General features: G+C 28.5%; 2 protein-coding genes across 2 annotated transcripts; one reads left to right on the forward strand and one right to left on the reverse strand.

Annotated features, from left to right (window-relative positions):
- Positions 1 to 1,222: 1,222 nt before the first annotated feature.
- LOC119687531 (protein brunelleschi) lies at positions 1,223 to 7,326 on the reverse strand. The gene is made up of 10 exons (XM_038101871.1): positions 6,754 to 7,326; positions 5,859 to 6,695; positions 4,966 to 5,798; positions 4,602 to 4,845; positions 3,967 to 4,520; positions 3,369 to 3,907; positions 2,786 to 2,979; positions 2,531 to 2,722; positions 2,259 to 2,466; positions 1,223 to 1,708 (listed from the first exon to the last, which is right to left on the reverse strand). Exons 1-10 carry the CDS (start codon positions 6,944 to 6,946, stop codon positions 1,396 to 1,398), a joined length of 4,107 nt encoding a protein of 1,368 aa, XP_037957799.1. The 5' UTR covers positions 6,947 to 7,326; the 3' UTR covers positions 1,223 to 1,395.
- A 2,067-nt stretch (positions 7,327 to 9,393) lies between these two features.
- Positions 9,394 to 13,021, forward strand: LOC119689741 (eEF1A lysine and N-terminal methyltransferase homolog). The gene is made up of 11 exons (XM_038104638.1): positions 9,394 to 9,485; positions 9,563 to 9,685; positions 9,747 to 9,983; positions 10,044 to 10,251; positions 10,324 to 10,453; positions 10,727 to 10,856; positions 10,959 to 11,139; positions 11,596 to 11,776; positions 11,839 to 12,025; positions 12,298 to 12,437; positions 12,503 to 13,021. Exons 1-11 carry the CDS (start codon positions 9,394 to 9,396, stop codon positions 12,910 to 12,912), a joined length of 2,019 nt encoding a protein of 672 aa, XP_037960566.1. The 3' UTR covers positions 12,913 to 13,021.
- Positions 13,022 to 18,990: the final 5,969 nt, after the last annotated feature.

Consider the following 18,990-nt stretch of genomic DNA (forward strand, 5'->3'; position numbering starts at 1 on the left):
AAATTATATTCCCAGTATCAACCGAAATAAAGGGTGTCAACGGAAAATCTAACTTGAAAAGTGTTCAGTAAATAAAGCAGGACGGAGTTCGTTTCAAAAAATAATGCACGAAATCGATGCATCGTAGAATGAAACTTCCTTAAAAAATAAAAAGTTATTTCAATATAAGTTATTCATTCAAAGAGACTGTTTAAGTATTATGTACATTATACCATATATAAATTTGTGGTTATTGTTTAAATATTTTCTAATAGAAGACATAGTTTTTTTTTAGATATAATAGAATCTTGCATTGCTCTTTTTAGTTTTAAACTGAATCGCATTAAATTTTATCTTTTTCAATTAAACTTATTCGTATTAAATAACTAAATCTAGTTCGTGTAATTTGCAAACATTTTTACTTGCACGAGTAAATTAAAGATAAAAAAAAGATCGAATTAAAACATTAAATATAATGTAATATCCTTTTATTGTTATATAAATTTTGATAAATGTATTTTTAGTTTACCAATTAAACTTTAATTTTTATTGCTTAAAATTATTTTAAACATTTTTTTTGTTTTATTGTTAAGTCATATATATGTATATCATATTTTTTTATTTGCAATTTATTGTATTATTTTTTATGCTAAAGTTAACAATTGCTTTTTAGAATATTAATTAATTGCATACCTAAACAAAGGGGAGTTTTTGTAAAGTAAAAGAAAAACTGAAAAAATATTTGTCACAACTCATTGGCATTTTTTGTAATATCAAAAGGATAATATTTTTTATTTAAAAATATTGTATATATAAATAATATTAATTTTAACAAAAGTTTTTATTTAACAAAAAAAAAACAAATATTTCTTTTTACATAATGTATTGTTTGACTTTGTCAAAATTAATTTTTGTTATAAAGATTTATAAATAATATAAAAAATGCTATAGTTTAAAAATTAACTAGTGCTTGGTTTTTTTTATGTTTTTCTATTTTAACGTTTATACTAATAGTTTGTATATTTAGAATACAAAATTTATAAATATTTTATTATATACAAGCACGAACTACTAATATATCAAATTATACTAAGAAATAAATAAACTGAGCAAAGTTATGCACACAACGTTAGCTAATACGAAATTTTCAAAATAATTGAAAATGTACCTTTTGTATTATACAAAACAACAAAAACAACGAAAGTAATTATATATATATATGTATATATATATCCACATATATATTTATACATTTTAGCTGAATGGACAATATGCATATATATAAAAAAAGTAAGCCTTAAAAAATTGACGTAAATGATCTGTGCTGGTTCTCTGAAGTTTATTGCGGCAGCAATTATATCAACTAAACAAAAATCGTTTTATATACATATATGAATTTCTATATATATAATTTATTCATTGTTGCTTTATGACTGTCACTTCAATGGGTGGTATAAACTTCCATACATGTTCCTGCTGTTCATGATAGCTGGTTGCACCGGTTATATCTTGTAGAAGTAATTGCGCTGCGTCTGCTTTAGCTTGTGATGAATTCATCTCAGGCACCGGACATGAACGAGACAACAGTGGGTTTGTAATACTTACTGATTTCTTTTGTTTTGGTTTGGTATAACATTGTATACTGGTTTTAAACCGTCCCGGTGTAAAGAAAATAATGGAGCACTGATGTTCAGCTTGCTCATTCTTTTGAAGCAGTGGTATTAAAACTCTGGAAATAGTTTCAAAATACAATATTATTATAAAGAATAACATTTTAATATACACATATTACTTCAAATATGTAACAACACTTTGAAGATGCTTAAATATTAATTAAATGAAAGTTTTCCTTATTACATTCACATTATTTTGTATTAAAGAAACTAACACAAATTATTATAGGTCACTCGTAATGTCTTGTTTTTTATTTTACAAGTTTTAGAAGTATAGCAGTAGATGACGTTGGAACGTAACCCATTAAAATTTACAAATTTGAAAATAGCGAGATTAAGGTGGTATAGAAAGAAAGATACACTTGGTTATTGAACGTAACTTGAAGAAGAATGGAGCCACCTCGACTGAATAAAACTATCTATGTGGCATATGTGGCAGCTGATTATGTGCTATTACAAAGAGCATCATAAAGTTGATTGATATGCAACATGCAATAGCAGCCGGTTAGACTGCATAGTGCTAAGTTTTGACAAAACTATTTCGCATAGATCTGCGGTTATTTATTAAGAATTATGCATATATCCATGCATAATTAAAACACTTACCTATTTGGTCCAGAGAGAGCTACACGGGTTTCTAAATTTTTATTTTCAATTCCATTTAAATAATCCTGATAGAACTTAATAGTTAGTACTAAATTCTTGAGAGGTTGTACCGATTGATTGTAAACAACTACTTTTAATATTGCACTCTGCCCAGCTATACAAACAATTCCAGATTGCGGTTGTACAGGTGTATCTTGGAATAAAACAGCTGTAAAATAATAAATAAACTAACTAAGGATGTGAATGATTAAATTATATTGTTTAGTACATACTCCAATGTAGTGGTGACACTGTGGTCAAATCGATCATTGCTGCAGTTAGCACAATACCGCGCAATGAAGCAATACCCTGTATATCCGTTCCACTTAGTAACCAATTTATTTTAACACGCTCGGCAATATGTTCAGAGCAGAGTTTACTTATTGAATCAGTAAAAGAGAGCATTTGAGTGCGAAAACAGAGCTCTATAAATTTTTGAAAATTATTATTAAATTTTAAAGTCAAATTAATCAATCATTTTTAAATACCTTTTTCCATATTTTCAGCATATTCAGCTTCACGCGCAGCACACACCTGCTCCAATGAGCAACGATCCACTGGTATTGGTACACGACAACTTTCTTTCGCCTCAATAAGAATATTTTTATTATTTGTATAATTGAGCGTCATTTCTTGAGCAGTTAAATTAGATACGTCTAATACTAAATAAAATTGAGAAGGGCTGAAAAAAAGATGAAGATAAAAGAAAACTATATTACAATCAACAATCAAATAAATTTTTATACATTCATACTTTCTAAAAAGCTAAAAAAAATTTTAAATAAACATACATAATCAAATTTGGAGTATATTTTAAATGATTCTATCAATAAAACGCCGGATACAAAAAACAAATCTTATCATATTTTAGTTTATCTTTTTTATACCACAATATTGCCATATTAAAGTATTTATATATATATATATATATATATATATGTATATAGTATGTTAGTATCTAGGAGACATAAATAAATGTCACTTTAACCTAAACTAAGCCGGATTGATATTTAATACAGTAATGGTAACCTTTTTTTAAACATAAATTTATTTGTGAACTAATTTACTTACACTTCTGCGGGCAGCACATCCCAATTTGTTATCTGCGCACTAGGCAAAAGTTCCAAATTAAAAGAAATTGCACATTGCCGACAATAGCCTTCTAATAAACCTTCACCTCCAGAATATTTAATTCGAAATTGCGCCTCGATGTGTTGTGCGTATTGGTTAATATTAGCACCAGATTGAGGTAAACTTAATGTTGCTAATGAATGTCCTCCACCAGTAACAGTTGTAGTACCAGATGCTGAAGAACGGAAACTTGAGTTCGTAGTATCATTTCGTCTATTGTATGTTTGCTGACTAGGTGACCCAAACCGTGCTGGTAGACTTGCATATTGCAAAGATTGAGTGCCAGTTCCACCAGCGTTACTGCTAGTAGCACCAGCACTCATAGCGGTTAAACCATAGTCATTTGTTAAAACATTTATAGTACTATTGGAATGTATAGATGCAGCTCTTTGGCTAACCGTTGGACAGATAAAATCGGCTTCTCCAAATATAAACACAGTAAAATCCATAGAACTATTTGCTTGTATAGGTAATTTTGACTAAAACAAAATATTTAATTGTAAACAATCTTATTATATTGACGAAATCATATATTTACTTGAAGTTCCTTTTCATCAATTTGAAATATTTTCTTCTGAATATCGAGTTCTACATTCGAATTGATAACAACTTCTAAATTTTCAACGGGTAAGGTACTTTCATTCGTTATGGTTATAACGCAACTAGACGATTCGCCATTGTACATAGTTAAACTGGCTGAAGTAATCACTAAGTCTGAACTTGCTAAATTACTGAACGTAGCTGTTTGTGGTAAAGAAGTAGTTACAGAAATTTTTGGCAGCGCAGGTATCACATCTATAAGATAATTGGATGGAAATTTTCGTCCGTGCATATGCTTCATACGACAATTAGACTTCACTCCCAACGTATGCGTACTATATCCTTGAATAACAAGCTGTCCTACCTCTATTGGTGTACCATGTAGTGTGACATATGTTGGTACATGTGGTTGGAGTGTAACGGTTTGAGGTAATGACTCAAAAACAATGCCATTTGTTAATAAACGCATATCACAAACAATCAATTCGAATGGAAGAGGATTACGCAACCGTACAGTGACTTCGCTAAGATTATTCTGAACCCATAAAAATGCTAAAATATTTATAAATTATTTTTATTTTTTTACTGCATATTTTGCATCTGTCTACATAAATATAACTTCTCTCTACTCACATATTTTATTTTTATCTTTTTTCTTCTCACGCCTATCAATTGAACTAAAATGAATCGGCGTGAATAAAAATGGTCCACTGTCGGCTTTGTCAACTTTGATGCGTAATGGTCGCATATGAGCAGGTAAATCTTTAACTATCAAATCTATACAAAACGGCAGATCAGTTAAATTTGCTGGTGGTATCACTTTACCACTTTCGAGCACTAAAGGTACAGGAGAACCTTCACATTGAGCACTTAAATTCTGAAAATCCATATTTATATTCAAAAATAAACAATTAATGCATATAAAACTATAAAAATAATTTCTCTTACATTTTGACGAGATTAATAAAAAATATTGGTTAGTGTTATTCTTATTTACCTGTAGTTGAACAGCCATTTCACTCTGCTCTTTTGAGGACATATTTTCCCATTGCGTCTGCAATAAAAACGTCATATGCCTTGTAGCCAAAGCAGATTGGCCTAAACGTCGTGCAGCTGTTATTAAACTCTGTAGCACTACAATTTGCAAAGCTGGCCAACCAGAGGCATTTTCAATTACTTCCAATGGATCCAATTGCAACGTATAGCCCGAAAAACTGTCTAAAATTAATCGATACGTTTGCGACCAATCTGGATTGGGATTTCCTTGCTGTACATGCTTTGAAGCAGCTAAGCGTTGAAAAAATGCCGCCTTACGATTATATCCTATTTGTTGATATAAATCGGTAATTACTTCAAACCGCTTTACGTATTCTGCTTCGCTTAAATTTAAAGTAATATACAGTATATTTTGTAAGAACATCGCAACATCGAGAGGCTTATTTTGTTCAATGCATATGCGAGCTGCCTTCAGTGCAGCTTCTGTTTCTACAATGGCTGCATTACGAAATCTACTATAATTATATATGGCTTTCCGAAAAGTTGATGGTATCTGGTCAGGTTTTAATATGTTGGCAGGCAATTCATTGCCTCGTTGTCCATAAATAGCTGCTGATAATGTTGATGTTGAAGGGGACGATGAAGATGTCGATGTACCAGATGCTGAAGAATTTGTAAGAATAGACGACACTGATGAACACGATGATGAAGCTGATGTCATATGTGGTGCTGTTGTAGTTTGTGTTTCGTACATAATTTGATCGGGAGTGGTAACTTTTTTTGTCAAATCACTTGCACGCCATTTTTCAGGTGTATTACGTAGCGGTGATGACCCTGATAAAAAAGTATTTAATAGGTAAAATTGTCATAAAAGCATTAAAATTTTGTTACAACCTTCTTGCAATGATGCATTGCGATACAAAGTCGTTTCAACATCCCGTAAATGTGAATACAATAAAACTGCAGAAGCTGCACATAAACCCTCCTCAGCTGCGCCTAACCATAAGATATCATTAATCGATCGCAATGTATCCCAAGCATTGTGATAAAGTCCAAGTGAACCTTCGACTAAACCAGCTTGCAGCGATAAATCTGCCAAATTTTTCATATTTCGTCCGGCACTACGTTTACGCATACTACGCGACTCCATGTCCATTCCAACAAAGTCTCGTTTTTCAAAAGGTACTGTCAAAAGCGTCATCCTTTCCACTTTTTCACGCGATCGCTCTAGACGTTTTGATTCTAACACCCAAAATATTGAATTGACAAATTCTGCTATATAAGACTCGAGGTCAGAACATAAATCATGTTCACGATAAAAAAAAGCTTGAGCTTTAAAATTAGAGGGCGTCGTGTATTCATCTTGTAAACGTTTCAGCCTAGGTGCGTTTAATGTATCACCAGTGTTTTCTTTTATTGTTTCTAAAGATGCAATTGGAGTGGCATTTGATAATGAACTTCCTAAACTATTTTTATCATTGCAATTTGTAATATTCGAAATTGTAGGACCAAAAAATATGGCTCTTGAATCGTATAAGGTACTGCTATAGCGCACTTTTAAAGATTCATGTTGACGACACAGTTCATTTAACTCAGTTTGAGTATCAAATTTACCAATAGTCACTAAGCCCAATAAACGTCGATGTGTTTGAAAATCACCCCAATCATTATTCTCAACTGGATGGTCATGCACGTAGCGCACCCAAATATCACGTGTTAAACCAGAAGAGTCTGTAACAGAAAAATCATCAAATTATCTTACTACGAAAAGAAAATGAAAAATGCTTACCATTAACTTTAATGTTATTCACACGACGTACTTTATCGAAAGCTTTTTGCAACGAACGTGGCTTTGATGGCCCGACGCCACGCAGCAACACCAATAAACAACTATGATGCAGAGCACTTTGTTCATAATCTGGACGTGACATACTTGGATCCCCAACACCGTGGGACGCCATCAAACTCACTGTGGCGCGCATTTACAAAAAGCTTTTCTAAATAGCTAATCAAGTACTTAAAACCATTTGTGCTGAAGATATTTTTTTTGCGATGGATTGTTTGTTGCTTGCACGTCAGACAACAAATTTGGGTTTTTAGCTTTTCTGTTGTTATCCACTGCGAAGCGGTTACTCCTCTTTTCACACAATAACAGCTTACCTAACTTTGAAGTTAGATTTTCATCAAAACAATTGCATTCTCACATCAAATTCCTATCCAATAATCACGCCTCTTTTCCTCCGACTAACTGCTTTAACTAAGCTCTTCAGTCGATCTCTTATAATTATAATCGCTATGATTTTATTTTATATTCTTTTTTAAGATTTGCTTTAGCAATACTATATTTTTTTTGTTTATATTACGTTAAATTTATTTTTTTATTATACTTATACATATTTATCCACCTATTTTGCTTAGAAAGCATGAAATTTCTAATTTTTTTAATTAGAAATTTTTTTGTGATGTTCGCATTTTATGTAAGAATATTTCAAGCAGCTGTTAGTGCGTAGATGCCAGCCATACAATTTTTAATTATATGTTATTTTCAACATTGTTAAAATTTAATATAAAATTTTATTTGGGTCGTTTAACGTATATTACGTACACTGTGTGATTAAGAGAACTAATTTAAGTTAATTTATACATTTAATCTACCCGGACCCGACATCAATTATACATTGGAGATTAAGTTTAAGTTTTCTTTATATTAGGTCTGTTCCACGAGCTACTCGCAGTTAAGCTCAAGTAAAACGCAAGTAAAGTACAAACTAAGAGCGTAACACAAATAAATTACCAAATTACGCTCTTTACACAGATTTTCATGGAACAGGTTTGTATAAGGTCTCGTGAGAACATCAGTGCCGCGCAAATAAACAATACAAAAATTTAAATTCTAACCAAAATAGCTGATTCATACATCAACACAAATTTTATTTGAAATAAAATGTACGCGTAAAGTCTATGTATCATTTTCAAATTTCGACAGGGATTTTACGCTCTCTCAGCTGCTCTCATTTACTCGAAAATTTGCTAATGAAACGCACTTGTGTATACACAGTGTAAGTCAAAGTTACTAAGAGTAAGTCGTGGAACAGACCTTTTACTTACTTCATGTTTTTAAATATACCATATATTAAAGAATTTATAATTTAATATCCAGGACATAGCATTTCAGATAAAAATAAGTCAATTAACACATTCACACATTTACACTATCATTACACACACTATAATGAGAATTATTTACCGTACAATAATCTTTCATATATATGTTCTTATTAAAATTGGCTCATTTAAGGCCAAAAATATTAAATGCAACCCTTAAAAATAAATTTCGCAAAAAAAATTTTCAAACAGTGTTATTCCGTAATAAATGTCAGAATTTTTACCTTTCTGATTTATTGTTAATGAGCTCATTTATATGAAAGCTGTCTGTATCGTAAATCATCTTCATTAGTGGTTATAATTAGCAAAACCGCCTAAATGAGACACTGTAAATATTCTATAAATGAGACAATGTGAATGCTGTGTAAATAGGCTATTACATTTATGTAAGTCTGTAAATGTGTAATTTTGAAATAATTCTCTCGAACATTTTCGGTTGCAAAGTGCAAATCATTATTTTGAAATAATATAGATATATACATGGATAATTATTAATAAAATGATATAATGTACTAGTGTACACTAGTGTACATGATATATGGTGCAGTAAAAGAGTTCTTAAAACTATTTACAGAACTTATCGTATAATTAATATATGTTTATACCCACTGTCATAATCGAAAAAGACAAAGAAAAGTAACTGAGAGGAAATTTTGAATAATTGTGCCTCTTTGTGTATTATCCTTAAAAAAATCTCTCTTATATATTCACCATACTTTAATTGTCAAATATTAAATCGGTGTGATTTATAAACTTTATTTGTGGTTTCATTAGCATGTAATCGTTGAAGAAATAGTATAAATTATTATTATTAGAAAATCCATTGTGTATATGATCATAAAAATGTATATATTCACTATACCTAAAACAATAATAATAATTCCAAATTGTTTAAATATGTTTTCAAAGCAAATAACTTCTCATTGCCAGGTTTCGCACCATTCAAACGCCATTCGCAGGTAATGGTACTTGCAAAAGTTCGTTCGTTGATAAGCGTTCGCTTTGGTGTGGATGTACCTTAATAGAGCAGTTAGTTAAATATTATTAGAATAATCCAGAAAATTTTATACCATATCTTTTGAATAACTCTCAGTGTCTTTTCTTTATCTTCTTTGATCGTAATGATAGTTTCCTCATGTTTTGGCATCACTGCTAGCACTCTTTTGACAGCACAATAACATTTGCTTTCTTGACGCTTTAAAGCGTGTTGGTTTTAAAAAGTTCGATTGATGTAAATGTTTGTTATATATAAATTCGTAAAACTATGAATTTATTACCTAAAAAGTCGGAGGAATTCGCAAAAACTGACTATTGGAATTCATTTTTCAAAAAACGTGGCGAGAAGGCGTTTGAATGGTACGAAACCTGGCAATGAGAAGTTATTTGCTTTGAAAATATATTTATACAATTTGGAATTATTATTATTTATTTAGGTACGGTGAATATATACAACTTTGTGATCATATACACAAATATGTTAAATTATCAGATAAAATACTTATGCTTGGCTGTGGTAATTCAAAGCTAAGTATGGACATGTATGACAATGGATTTTGGTAACTATTTTCTTATTTTTGTCGTTGATATGCTAAAAATACAATTGTTTTAATAATGTAGGGATATTACAAATATAGATATATCACCAATAGCTATCAAAAGAATGATTGATATTAACGCAAATAAACGTCCTGGTATGCAATTTCTTGAAATGGACGCAACGAAAATGACATTTGAAGATGAAAAATTTACAGTTGCTTTGGACAAAGGTACTTTAGACGCTTTATTTATTGATAATTCACCGGAAACAAAAGCGGTAATTGAACGTTATTTGAAAGAAATCATGCGTACAATGCGGTAAGAATATTTTTTGAAAACTATGTGTATTGCTTAGAATAACTTGTTTAATATTTACAGCAATGGAGGTCGGTATTTATGCGTTTCACTTCTGCAGGAACATATTTTAAAATATTTATTAGAATTTCTACCTACAAATTCATTCATGATCCGAATAGTATATTGTTTGGATGCTGCAAATTCAACTGCAGAAGATAATAATTTAAATTTAGTATCTATGCCTGTTTTTATAGTGGTAGCAACAAAGTTTACACTGTTGCCTTCACCAGTAAGTCTCCAACTTTTTAGTTTAATTCTGCAAATAATTATTTAATTATTTTAATATTGATTATTTATTTAGATTTTTGAGTTTAGTTTAGATAATGTAGCCATGAAACGTGTTAAAACTGCTTGTGATTTGGATGATGCTGTATCGTCACTACAAAAAGCTGCAATTATTTGTAATGGATTAGTTCGTGGAAATATTGCTGGTAAGCATCATAGCATCGTTGTATTGATTTGCAACAATATTGAGTTACTGTATTGTTTATATATTGTTTATATCTATCGCATTATAAAACGGTAATATTATATTTGTAGACTTGAAAAATTAAAAAAAGTTAATTAGCGAATAATATAAATTATTCTTTCTCGATCTATAAGTATACAATAAATCAAATATAATTATATATATTTTGTTATATGGGATTCATATATTATAAGGGATAAATATTTTTATTTTTATTCTTGATGCTGTATTTCAGGTTATAATGAAGTCTCGATGGAATTGTTTAAACCAGGCGACAACAATCCACGTTATACAGTGTATATATTAGATCAACCACCAAAGTCAACATTGAAGCGATATGCAGCATTTTTGGTGCCACAGGGAAGGTATTCATCAAAAAAACACAAGCGCTTTTTACATATTATATTATCCTCTCTTTAGTGAATAAGATTTTATTTACCAATTAAATTTTTTTTCTCTTATCTTAGAGAAAATGAATATCTGTTCTCAACTCCAGAGGGACGAAAGCATTTACAAGAAAGTTCAGAATTTCAACGTCTACTTATTATAACTCTTCATAGAGATCAGGTATACAACTCACTTGCTGAAGTTAAAGAGGAATTAATTGATAGCATAAAATCGGTAGCGCCACAGGGATTCAAGGAAATGGTAAAGACATTAATTTAAATATTTCTAATTTATGTAATTTAATGTGAAGTTATAAAATATTTTTAGCTTTATTATTATTGCTAGTATGTGTTGTAAAAATCATTTTAATTCACTCAAATACCAACTTAACTGTAATGTGATTTTAATATACGTATTTAATATTAACCTGTCAACTTCAATGAAATTAAGTAGGTCTTTACAAATATTCGTTGGAAATATTATATACATCTGGTAAAAGCGAACAGTTCTAATCCACACATATTTTATTAAACTCTAGCTTCACAAGTTGTCCATTATTAGGTCCGTACAATTACCAATTAAATGCAACTTTCTGTTGCGGTATTATTGAAACAATTACACGGTATCAGTAATAAATTGTCGCTATCATACAATAATAATAAGTATATTATAACTTTTAAAATATAAAATTAACTATTATTTAAAATATATTTTCAGATACCTATTTTATCACTTGGAAATGAGATTGGCAAACGTGAAACTTTGGTCACCGGTTTTTCACAAATATCAGGAGAATTTCGCATCGAAGAAGTTGAAGGAGAGAATGGGCAAGTTATGCGTCGCTTAATTTTCTTAAGTAATGAAATGCTAGTACAATCAGAGGCTTTAGTTAAGATAAGTAAGTATAGCGTATTTAGTCAAAAAAGATGTTAATAAAAAAAGCTCCAACAATTTATTTAGTTAAACCAAAGGGCAAGAAGGAGCGCAAGAAAATCGATATTGGCTATTTAGCTTGTCAACATCATGTCTACATGTCAACTGGCATACAAATGGCAACAAATACTTGTAACAATAAAAACAAGGGCAACGTATTAGTAATTGGTTTGGGAGGCGGTAGCCTATGTACTTTTTTGCACGAAGCTTTACCGTAATTATAACACAATTGCATTCATTCTCAGACTAAAAAGTTCCGAAACATCTTTAAATCTCGTGAAATACTACTACAATCTATAAATAGTAAGTGAAATTCGGAGTTTATTAGTGTGATACCCAAAGTAGCAGTGCGCGACTACTATATTACTATCAAGAACTCTCGTGAATAGATACCTCTGGTATAGTTTTTTTTTTTGTATTCTGGAACTATTTAGTCAAAGACTTTATGTGGTTATGCACATATTTTATCATGTTCTCTCATTTTAGTTACGTACGTGTAACTGCAGTTGAAATTGATCCAATTATGTTGGAAATTGCCGAACAATTCTTTGAACTAAAACAGGACGACCGCTTACATGTTGTAATCGATGATGGTTTAGATTTTATAAGCAAGTGTAAAGAAGAAGGTTAAAATTATATACAAAATTGAATAAACGAATTATAATTGTAAAAGAACTATGATTACTTGCAGGTATAAATTTTGATGTGGTGCTCTTTGATGTGGATAGTAAAGACAGTTCTATTGGTATGAGCTGTCCACCCAAGAGCTTTGTAAATCCAGCTGTGTTGAAAAATATAAAATATATCATTGGTCCCAAAGGGATATTTTTACTAAATCTAGCTTGTCGTAATAAAACAATGCGTGATGACGTTATAAAAGTTCTGAAAGAAATATTTCCTTATATTTGTTCATATAAAATTGAAGATGAAATTAACGAAGTCGTCTATTGCACAACAAATGAAAAATTTCAAGATTTAACAAATTGGAAACGTATGCTTGGAAATGCTGCACGCAATTTTAATACAGCAGTGAAAGATAAACATCTTACACAGCAGGATATGTTAAATATTTCAAAGTTTTTAAATAAATTATCACTATAACCTTTGGTTTTGATCGTTATAATAATATTTAAAAAAATTTTATATTTGAATGTTATGATTGAAATTTTATAATGCATTTTTGCAACTTTTGTACAAAACTAGAAAATTATCGGAGAACACTATCAGTGTGTTCATTTTTATAATTTTAGATTAAATTGAAATTTGTAAACAATATTAAAATAAATATAATATAATATATAATTAAAGCTGATAAAAAATTATAAATACTCCTTTTAGCATTTATTGTATAGGTTGGACTATATTATAATTTTTGTTTGTATTTAGATTCCTACCAGCTTCCAGACCCGAACAATGAAACGCATTTATTTATTTATTTTAAATAAAAATAAATTTAAACAGACGATAAACTACAATATATCTATATTATAATTGGCATTTCTTCCTTTTAGTAATATATTTTAGATACTTTAAATTATATTTTTATACATAACAATGAGTGCAAAACTGTTATTGTCTTGTTTCTAAATAAATATTTATATATGAATTATTGAAATTCAATACAAGTTAGTCTCTTCCTTAAAAAGTAGTTAATTTGTATTTCTGCTGTCATTAAAATCACAAAGACTTCACTGAAATCCAATATTAAAATAGTTTTGTTAGAGACATTACCAGTGAAATGTTATAATATACAAATCCATATTAAGTTTTTTTCATAATTACCAAATTTTATATTTCGTATTATATATGAAGTTAAGTTTATATGAAATGAGAATTATAATTTTATATATGTAAAATGAATGATGATAAATGATACATGCATTCAAATAAAATGAAATAATATGCTAATAGTTGATATCGCAATATACATCTTACTATCACTTTGCTGAAAATTAATACCAAAAAAAGCGTAGTACTTTTACTTTTAATACTTTTAAGTGTTATTCTCTTACTTCGTTTTTGTTATTAAAGGTTTCTTTGCCATGTTCAAGAATTATAATAAAAATTAATAATAATAAAAATTTACTAAGAAAAAGAATGGTCCTTCCCGCAACAAATTATATTAGATAGCTATAAATTATGGATTCTATAATATTAACCACTAAGTAAGTTTCCTTATTGAAAAATATTTGAACAGTTAAGAGATAATGTATGAAAACATTTTGTTATAACATAAATTTTTTTAAATGATTATACTTTATTTTTGTTTTTTTTTCTTTGTTGATGTTTTTGATATTTAAATTTAATAATAATAAGTCATTAATTTAAACAAAAAATGTATCATTTTTATTCATAAAATTTTTAAAATATTTTATAATCGCTATTTATTTTTACAATTATAAAATATACTTTAAATTATTATATATATTATTTATATTATTATATGTATTATTTATATTTGTATATATAGATATACACCCATATATACGTATACATATATCTGTATATATTATAATAATATAATGCGCGGCTTCATTTTGCTCACGTGTTCTACAATTTTTTTTAGTAATTTTTTTTGTGATTTTTTTTATATATTGTATTTTAATTTCTAAGTAAATATTTTGAGAAAATGAGCAATTTTATTTTTACTCAAAGAAAGGGTTATTTAATATTTTTATTTTTGTATGCATTTGTATATAATTATAGGTATGTATGTATTAGTGTTAATAATATATGCAAATATCATTCAATCATTCATACAATAATTAGTTTCATCTATGTATATATTCATATGCATATACATATGTATATGTTTATCATTTGCTATTTCTATTTGCAAATATTTTTTTATGTTATATATATAATTATGTATGTATCTTTAAAATTTTCTTTTGTTTTTATATATCATTAATTTATTAAATGTTTTTTTTGAGTTTAAAAAATTGAAAAAAATAAATTTAATAAACAATTTTCGAATTTTTGCTTAACACAAATTTGTTGGTTTTTTTCCAAAATATGGCAGTGGATGTTAACAAATAATTTATTCAAAAAAATATTTTATATAGTTCAGTGTATCAAAAACTAATTAAAATAAGATGCCGCCAGCAGCTTAAACTAATACCACGCGAAGTAATAGCGAAATAGAGAAGCTGAAATTAATAGAACCAGCTATTTATAATGTCAGCTTCTTAAATAAAATTTTCCAGTATAAAATGTATATTCTTTTAAATCGGTCTAAATATTATTGGTTTCTATTATACTGTTTAATAACATACACCCAATTGAAAGTTTGGAACTAGGAGTAAGATTAGAGGTTGTCACAACGAGTTACATTTTATTGCTTATATCTAATCAGAGTTTTCGGGATTATTATTAAACGAAAATATCAAAAATTGATATCCAAATTATCCTTTGTATATAATTACGTAAATGACAATATGTTGACGTAGCAAAGCAAATTGGTATCAAATCGATAACAAATACCAATTTGACTTTCCTTCTATGAACAGATTGGTTTTTAATGTAGAACAAAATCTCTATGCTTAGAATATAAATCTATAGAAGCTTGGTGAAACAAAAGTCATAGCTCTGTAAAAAAGATTATATTTAAAAGATTTGTATTTTTCTTTTCTTTCCAGATAATATAAAATTTGATAATATCCGGCAACTTTAAATTTATTCGTCTGTTCATAGATTCAAATATTAAATAATCTGTTTATGGAATTTTCATAGATTGCGAGTATAAAAATTCAAAATGAAAATAAGCCAATATTAATGAGTGTGTTATTGAGTGTATGTTTATATGATTTAAGCCATTGCTTAAAATAAAATATTAACTATCAAAATAAAGTGCAATGAGCAACGCTCAACTGTTTTAGTGTTTTTTTTTGTTAAAATAAAAATAATGTTATAAGTAAATAGTATGCTTCACTTACTGCCAATGAATATTATTAGTAAACAAATGGCAGCTTCATCTGCTGTAAGACTCAAAGCCACCTCACAATGTAGAGCCAGTAATATGGACACGCCTCCGTTCTTAATCCTTTCAATTTTACTCCTAAAAATGTTGACTACATCTCTCCCATTCTCAATTTCGACAGAAAATTTAATGTTGAATTTTATTCTAGAGACATGGCCATCAGGTGGTCCTTCCTTAGGTGAGGGCTTAACCATTTTCACTGACAGATCCAAAACAAGTAATGGTGTACGCAATGGATTTTTCTCAAAGGAATTGAATAAATTTTTCTACTTTAGGTTTCCGGATCATTGTAGTGACTTTCAGACGTAAATGATCGTCATTAGGGAAGCTATAGCTTGTTTGATGTGGATGATATATTTGGTAGGAAAATATATAATATTATACACTTCAGTCCAATTTAGATATTGGACGGTTTCTGACGTAGTTTAATATTTCTCTAATCTAGGTTCTCGGTCATAGTGATATTTTCGGTAATTGCAGACCAGACGAGCTACCCAAAAAGGTTGTTTCAGGACCTTACTCGGAACACCTAAATAATCTGAGCATATCACTAACATCATGCAAATTGTTACTGAATTCCTTCTGTACTGAAATTTTTAATAAAAGCTGGCAAAACTCAATGAATGTAGGCATCTGTATGCGATCTGGTCACGTTCCGATAAAAGAAATCAAAAATTTTCATTGAGACACCTCGTAGAGATATCAGTCCTTTGGTAGGTTTAGTTATAGGTCACTGTAAATTAGGGAACCACGCTAGAAGACTAGGTCTCCCTTTCAATCAAACCTGTCGCAGCTGTGGGCAAGACGATGAGAGTGCCTCTAATCTACTTTATTTTGCCCACCTCATGCACGGCGGCGACTTAATACTTTAGGAGCCCCGTTTCTTGGGGATCGTGAACAATTACAAGACCTGACACTAAATACCATTTTAGGCTTCGCCATAGGTTCTAAGTGTTTCCTATATATACCATAACACAATGGGCCAACAGGCCTAAGTGGATCCACTAGGGATTGCCGGGATAACCTAACCTAAGTAAATAGTGTACAAAATTACGGTTAACCTTGGTAAATAAATCATGTTTAGTCCTATTTTTATATAAGTTGCCTCGCATGACTAACACATCTGCTTGTAATTTGTGTATAACCTATTTTAGCAGACTATTGCTAATACAGACTAATGCGTTGTGATCTAATATTTAATTCACAATCCCAGCATTGTATTTTTTTTTAATTCAATATTCGATTCCATAGAAACGAAATTATTCAATATTTTTATAATGTCTTCTCAGACTATAAATGACGTTTTAAAAGCAACATTCAGGCTATATGCATGCTTTTCACTTTCCAACATAGTACTGGTTACACGTGAAAAATAATTTGCACAAAATAGATTCAAATACAGTTTTTAGAAGCTAACATAAAACTTACAATTAATATTAAACACTTTTATGCAGAGGCTTTTTTCAAACATTTTCAAACACAGCGGAATTTTTGTCCACTGCTATAATTAATATTGCTATATCATACGTGCCACGTACAAGTTGTGGGCGACAGCCCAAATCTGATGTTGTGTCATATACTAGAGTAGTTTGTTTATGTTAAAAAAAAATTATTTGAATGGAGTGGAATGAGTGAAAAAGTAATATAACATATCTATTGTAAGTGAATTATAAAAATCAAAAAGATACTAAGTTTACTTAGATAACATTTTCAATATATAACTTGATTACCTAAGTGAAAGTTGTAATGAGATTCGTGTTATAAAATTACTTATATATATTTGCCTACAGTAAGATTTATTTCTCACAACAAAAACTATTCCACACTAAACATTCCTTATGCTTTATGCTTTATGCTTTATGCTTTATGCTTCATGCTTTATGCTTCATCTGCAATTGTGCAGAGTTAATATGAAAAATTGAACAACAAAATTGATTATTAAAAACTAATTGTCCACGCTCTTAATAGTAGTACACAGTACACAATAGCATACGTTGACAAACTATATATATATATACAAATAATATATAATACATTTTTTATTAACTTATCAACGAATCAGAACATCATATGCAATGAGTTTGTTCACAATTTATTGAGTAAGTGCTGTCGGATGATTATTTATTGTTATTAAACAAACTTCTTACGTGAATGGATTAAAGAGCTTTTCACTTATGCATATATAAAATTATGAAAAAATTATTACTTAATTATTACTTGAAAAATCAAAATATTATTTACATTAAATATTTTTAATGCATTTTAAAAATGTTTAATTAATTTTATATTTTTGCGTATTTTTTTATTAAGTGTATGTTATTGTTATTGTATATTATAATATTTATAAATAATAGCATTTATTATAAATTAAAAAATTGAAAGAAAATTTATATATGGTATTGGAATATGCATATGAAATTTGAGCTCTTAATTTTAATTAATTTTTCAATTCGATATTTTAATTTTTTATATTGAATTTTTTTGACCTTATATGTATATATTATTTTATTGATATTTATATTCCTTCTTGTTTAAAGTAATAATTGTTTTAGCTAGTTTAGCAAGTGGTGTATAAGTTTTTAATTTTAAATGTTTTTAAAAACATTATTTCTTTAATTTGTATATTATAAATATATAAATAATTGATTTTTTATAACATTTTAATCTCTTAATTCATGTATATAAAATACGAAGTTACTTATATCATTTGTAAGTGAAAGACATAATGTTACTATTATTGAAAATGCAATATTTTACTATTATTAATGTAATTTATTTTTAACCACGAAAAAGAAATTTTTTTATTTTAATAAATTTGTTACAATTACATTTTATTTAGTATTTTTTTTTTATTATATATTATAATTATTAGTTAGACCATATTATTATAATATTGTACTATTTAGAATACAGCATTCTTTTTTATTATTTTTATACATTGTCGTTTTAATATTATTTTCATAATATTCTTATATATTTGAGATGTTAATTTTTTTGATTTTTTTTTATTAATTAAAAACTTCAGTTTTTTTTGTATACATCGCATTACATAATCTTTTTTATATTTAATATAAATAATTAATCCATTTTATTGACAACTATTTTTAACACATTTTTAATATTTTCATATATGAATATAAAGTAATTTTTTATTGCTCACTTTTAGAATAAACATTTGTATTAAATATTCGTACGTCGCT

This window comes from Teleopsis dalmanni, chromosome X, assembly GCF_002237135.1.
Source record: "Teleopsis dalmanni isolate 2A chromosome X, ASM223713v2, whole genome shotgun sequence".
Classification (NCBI taxonomy): domain Eukaryota; kingdom Metazoa; phylum Arthropoda; class Insecta; order Diptera; family Diopsidae; genus Teleopsis; species Teleopsis dalmanni.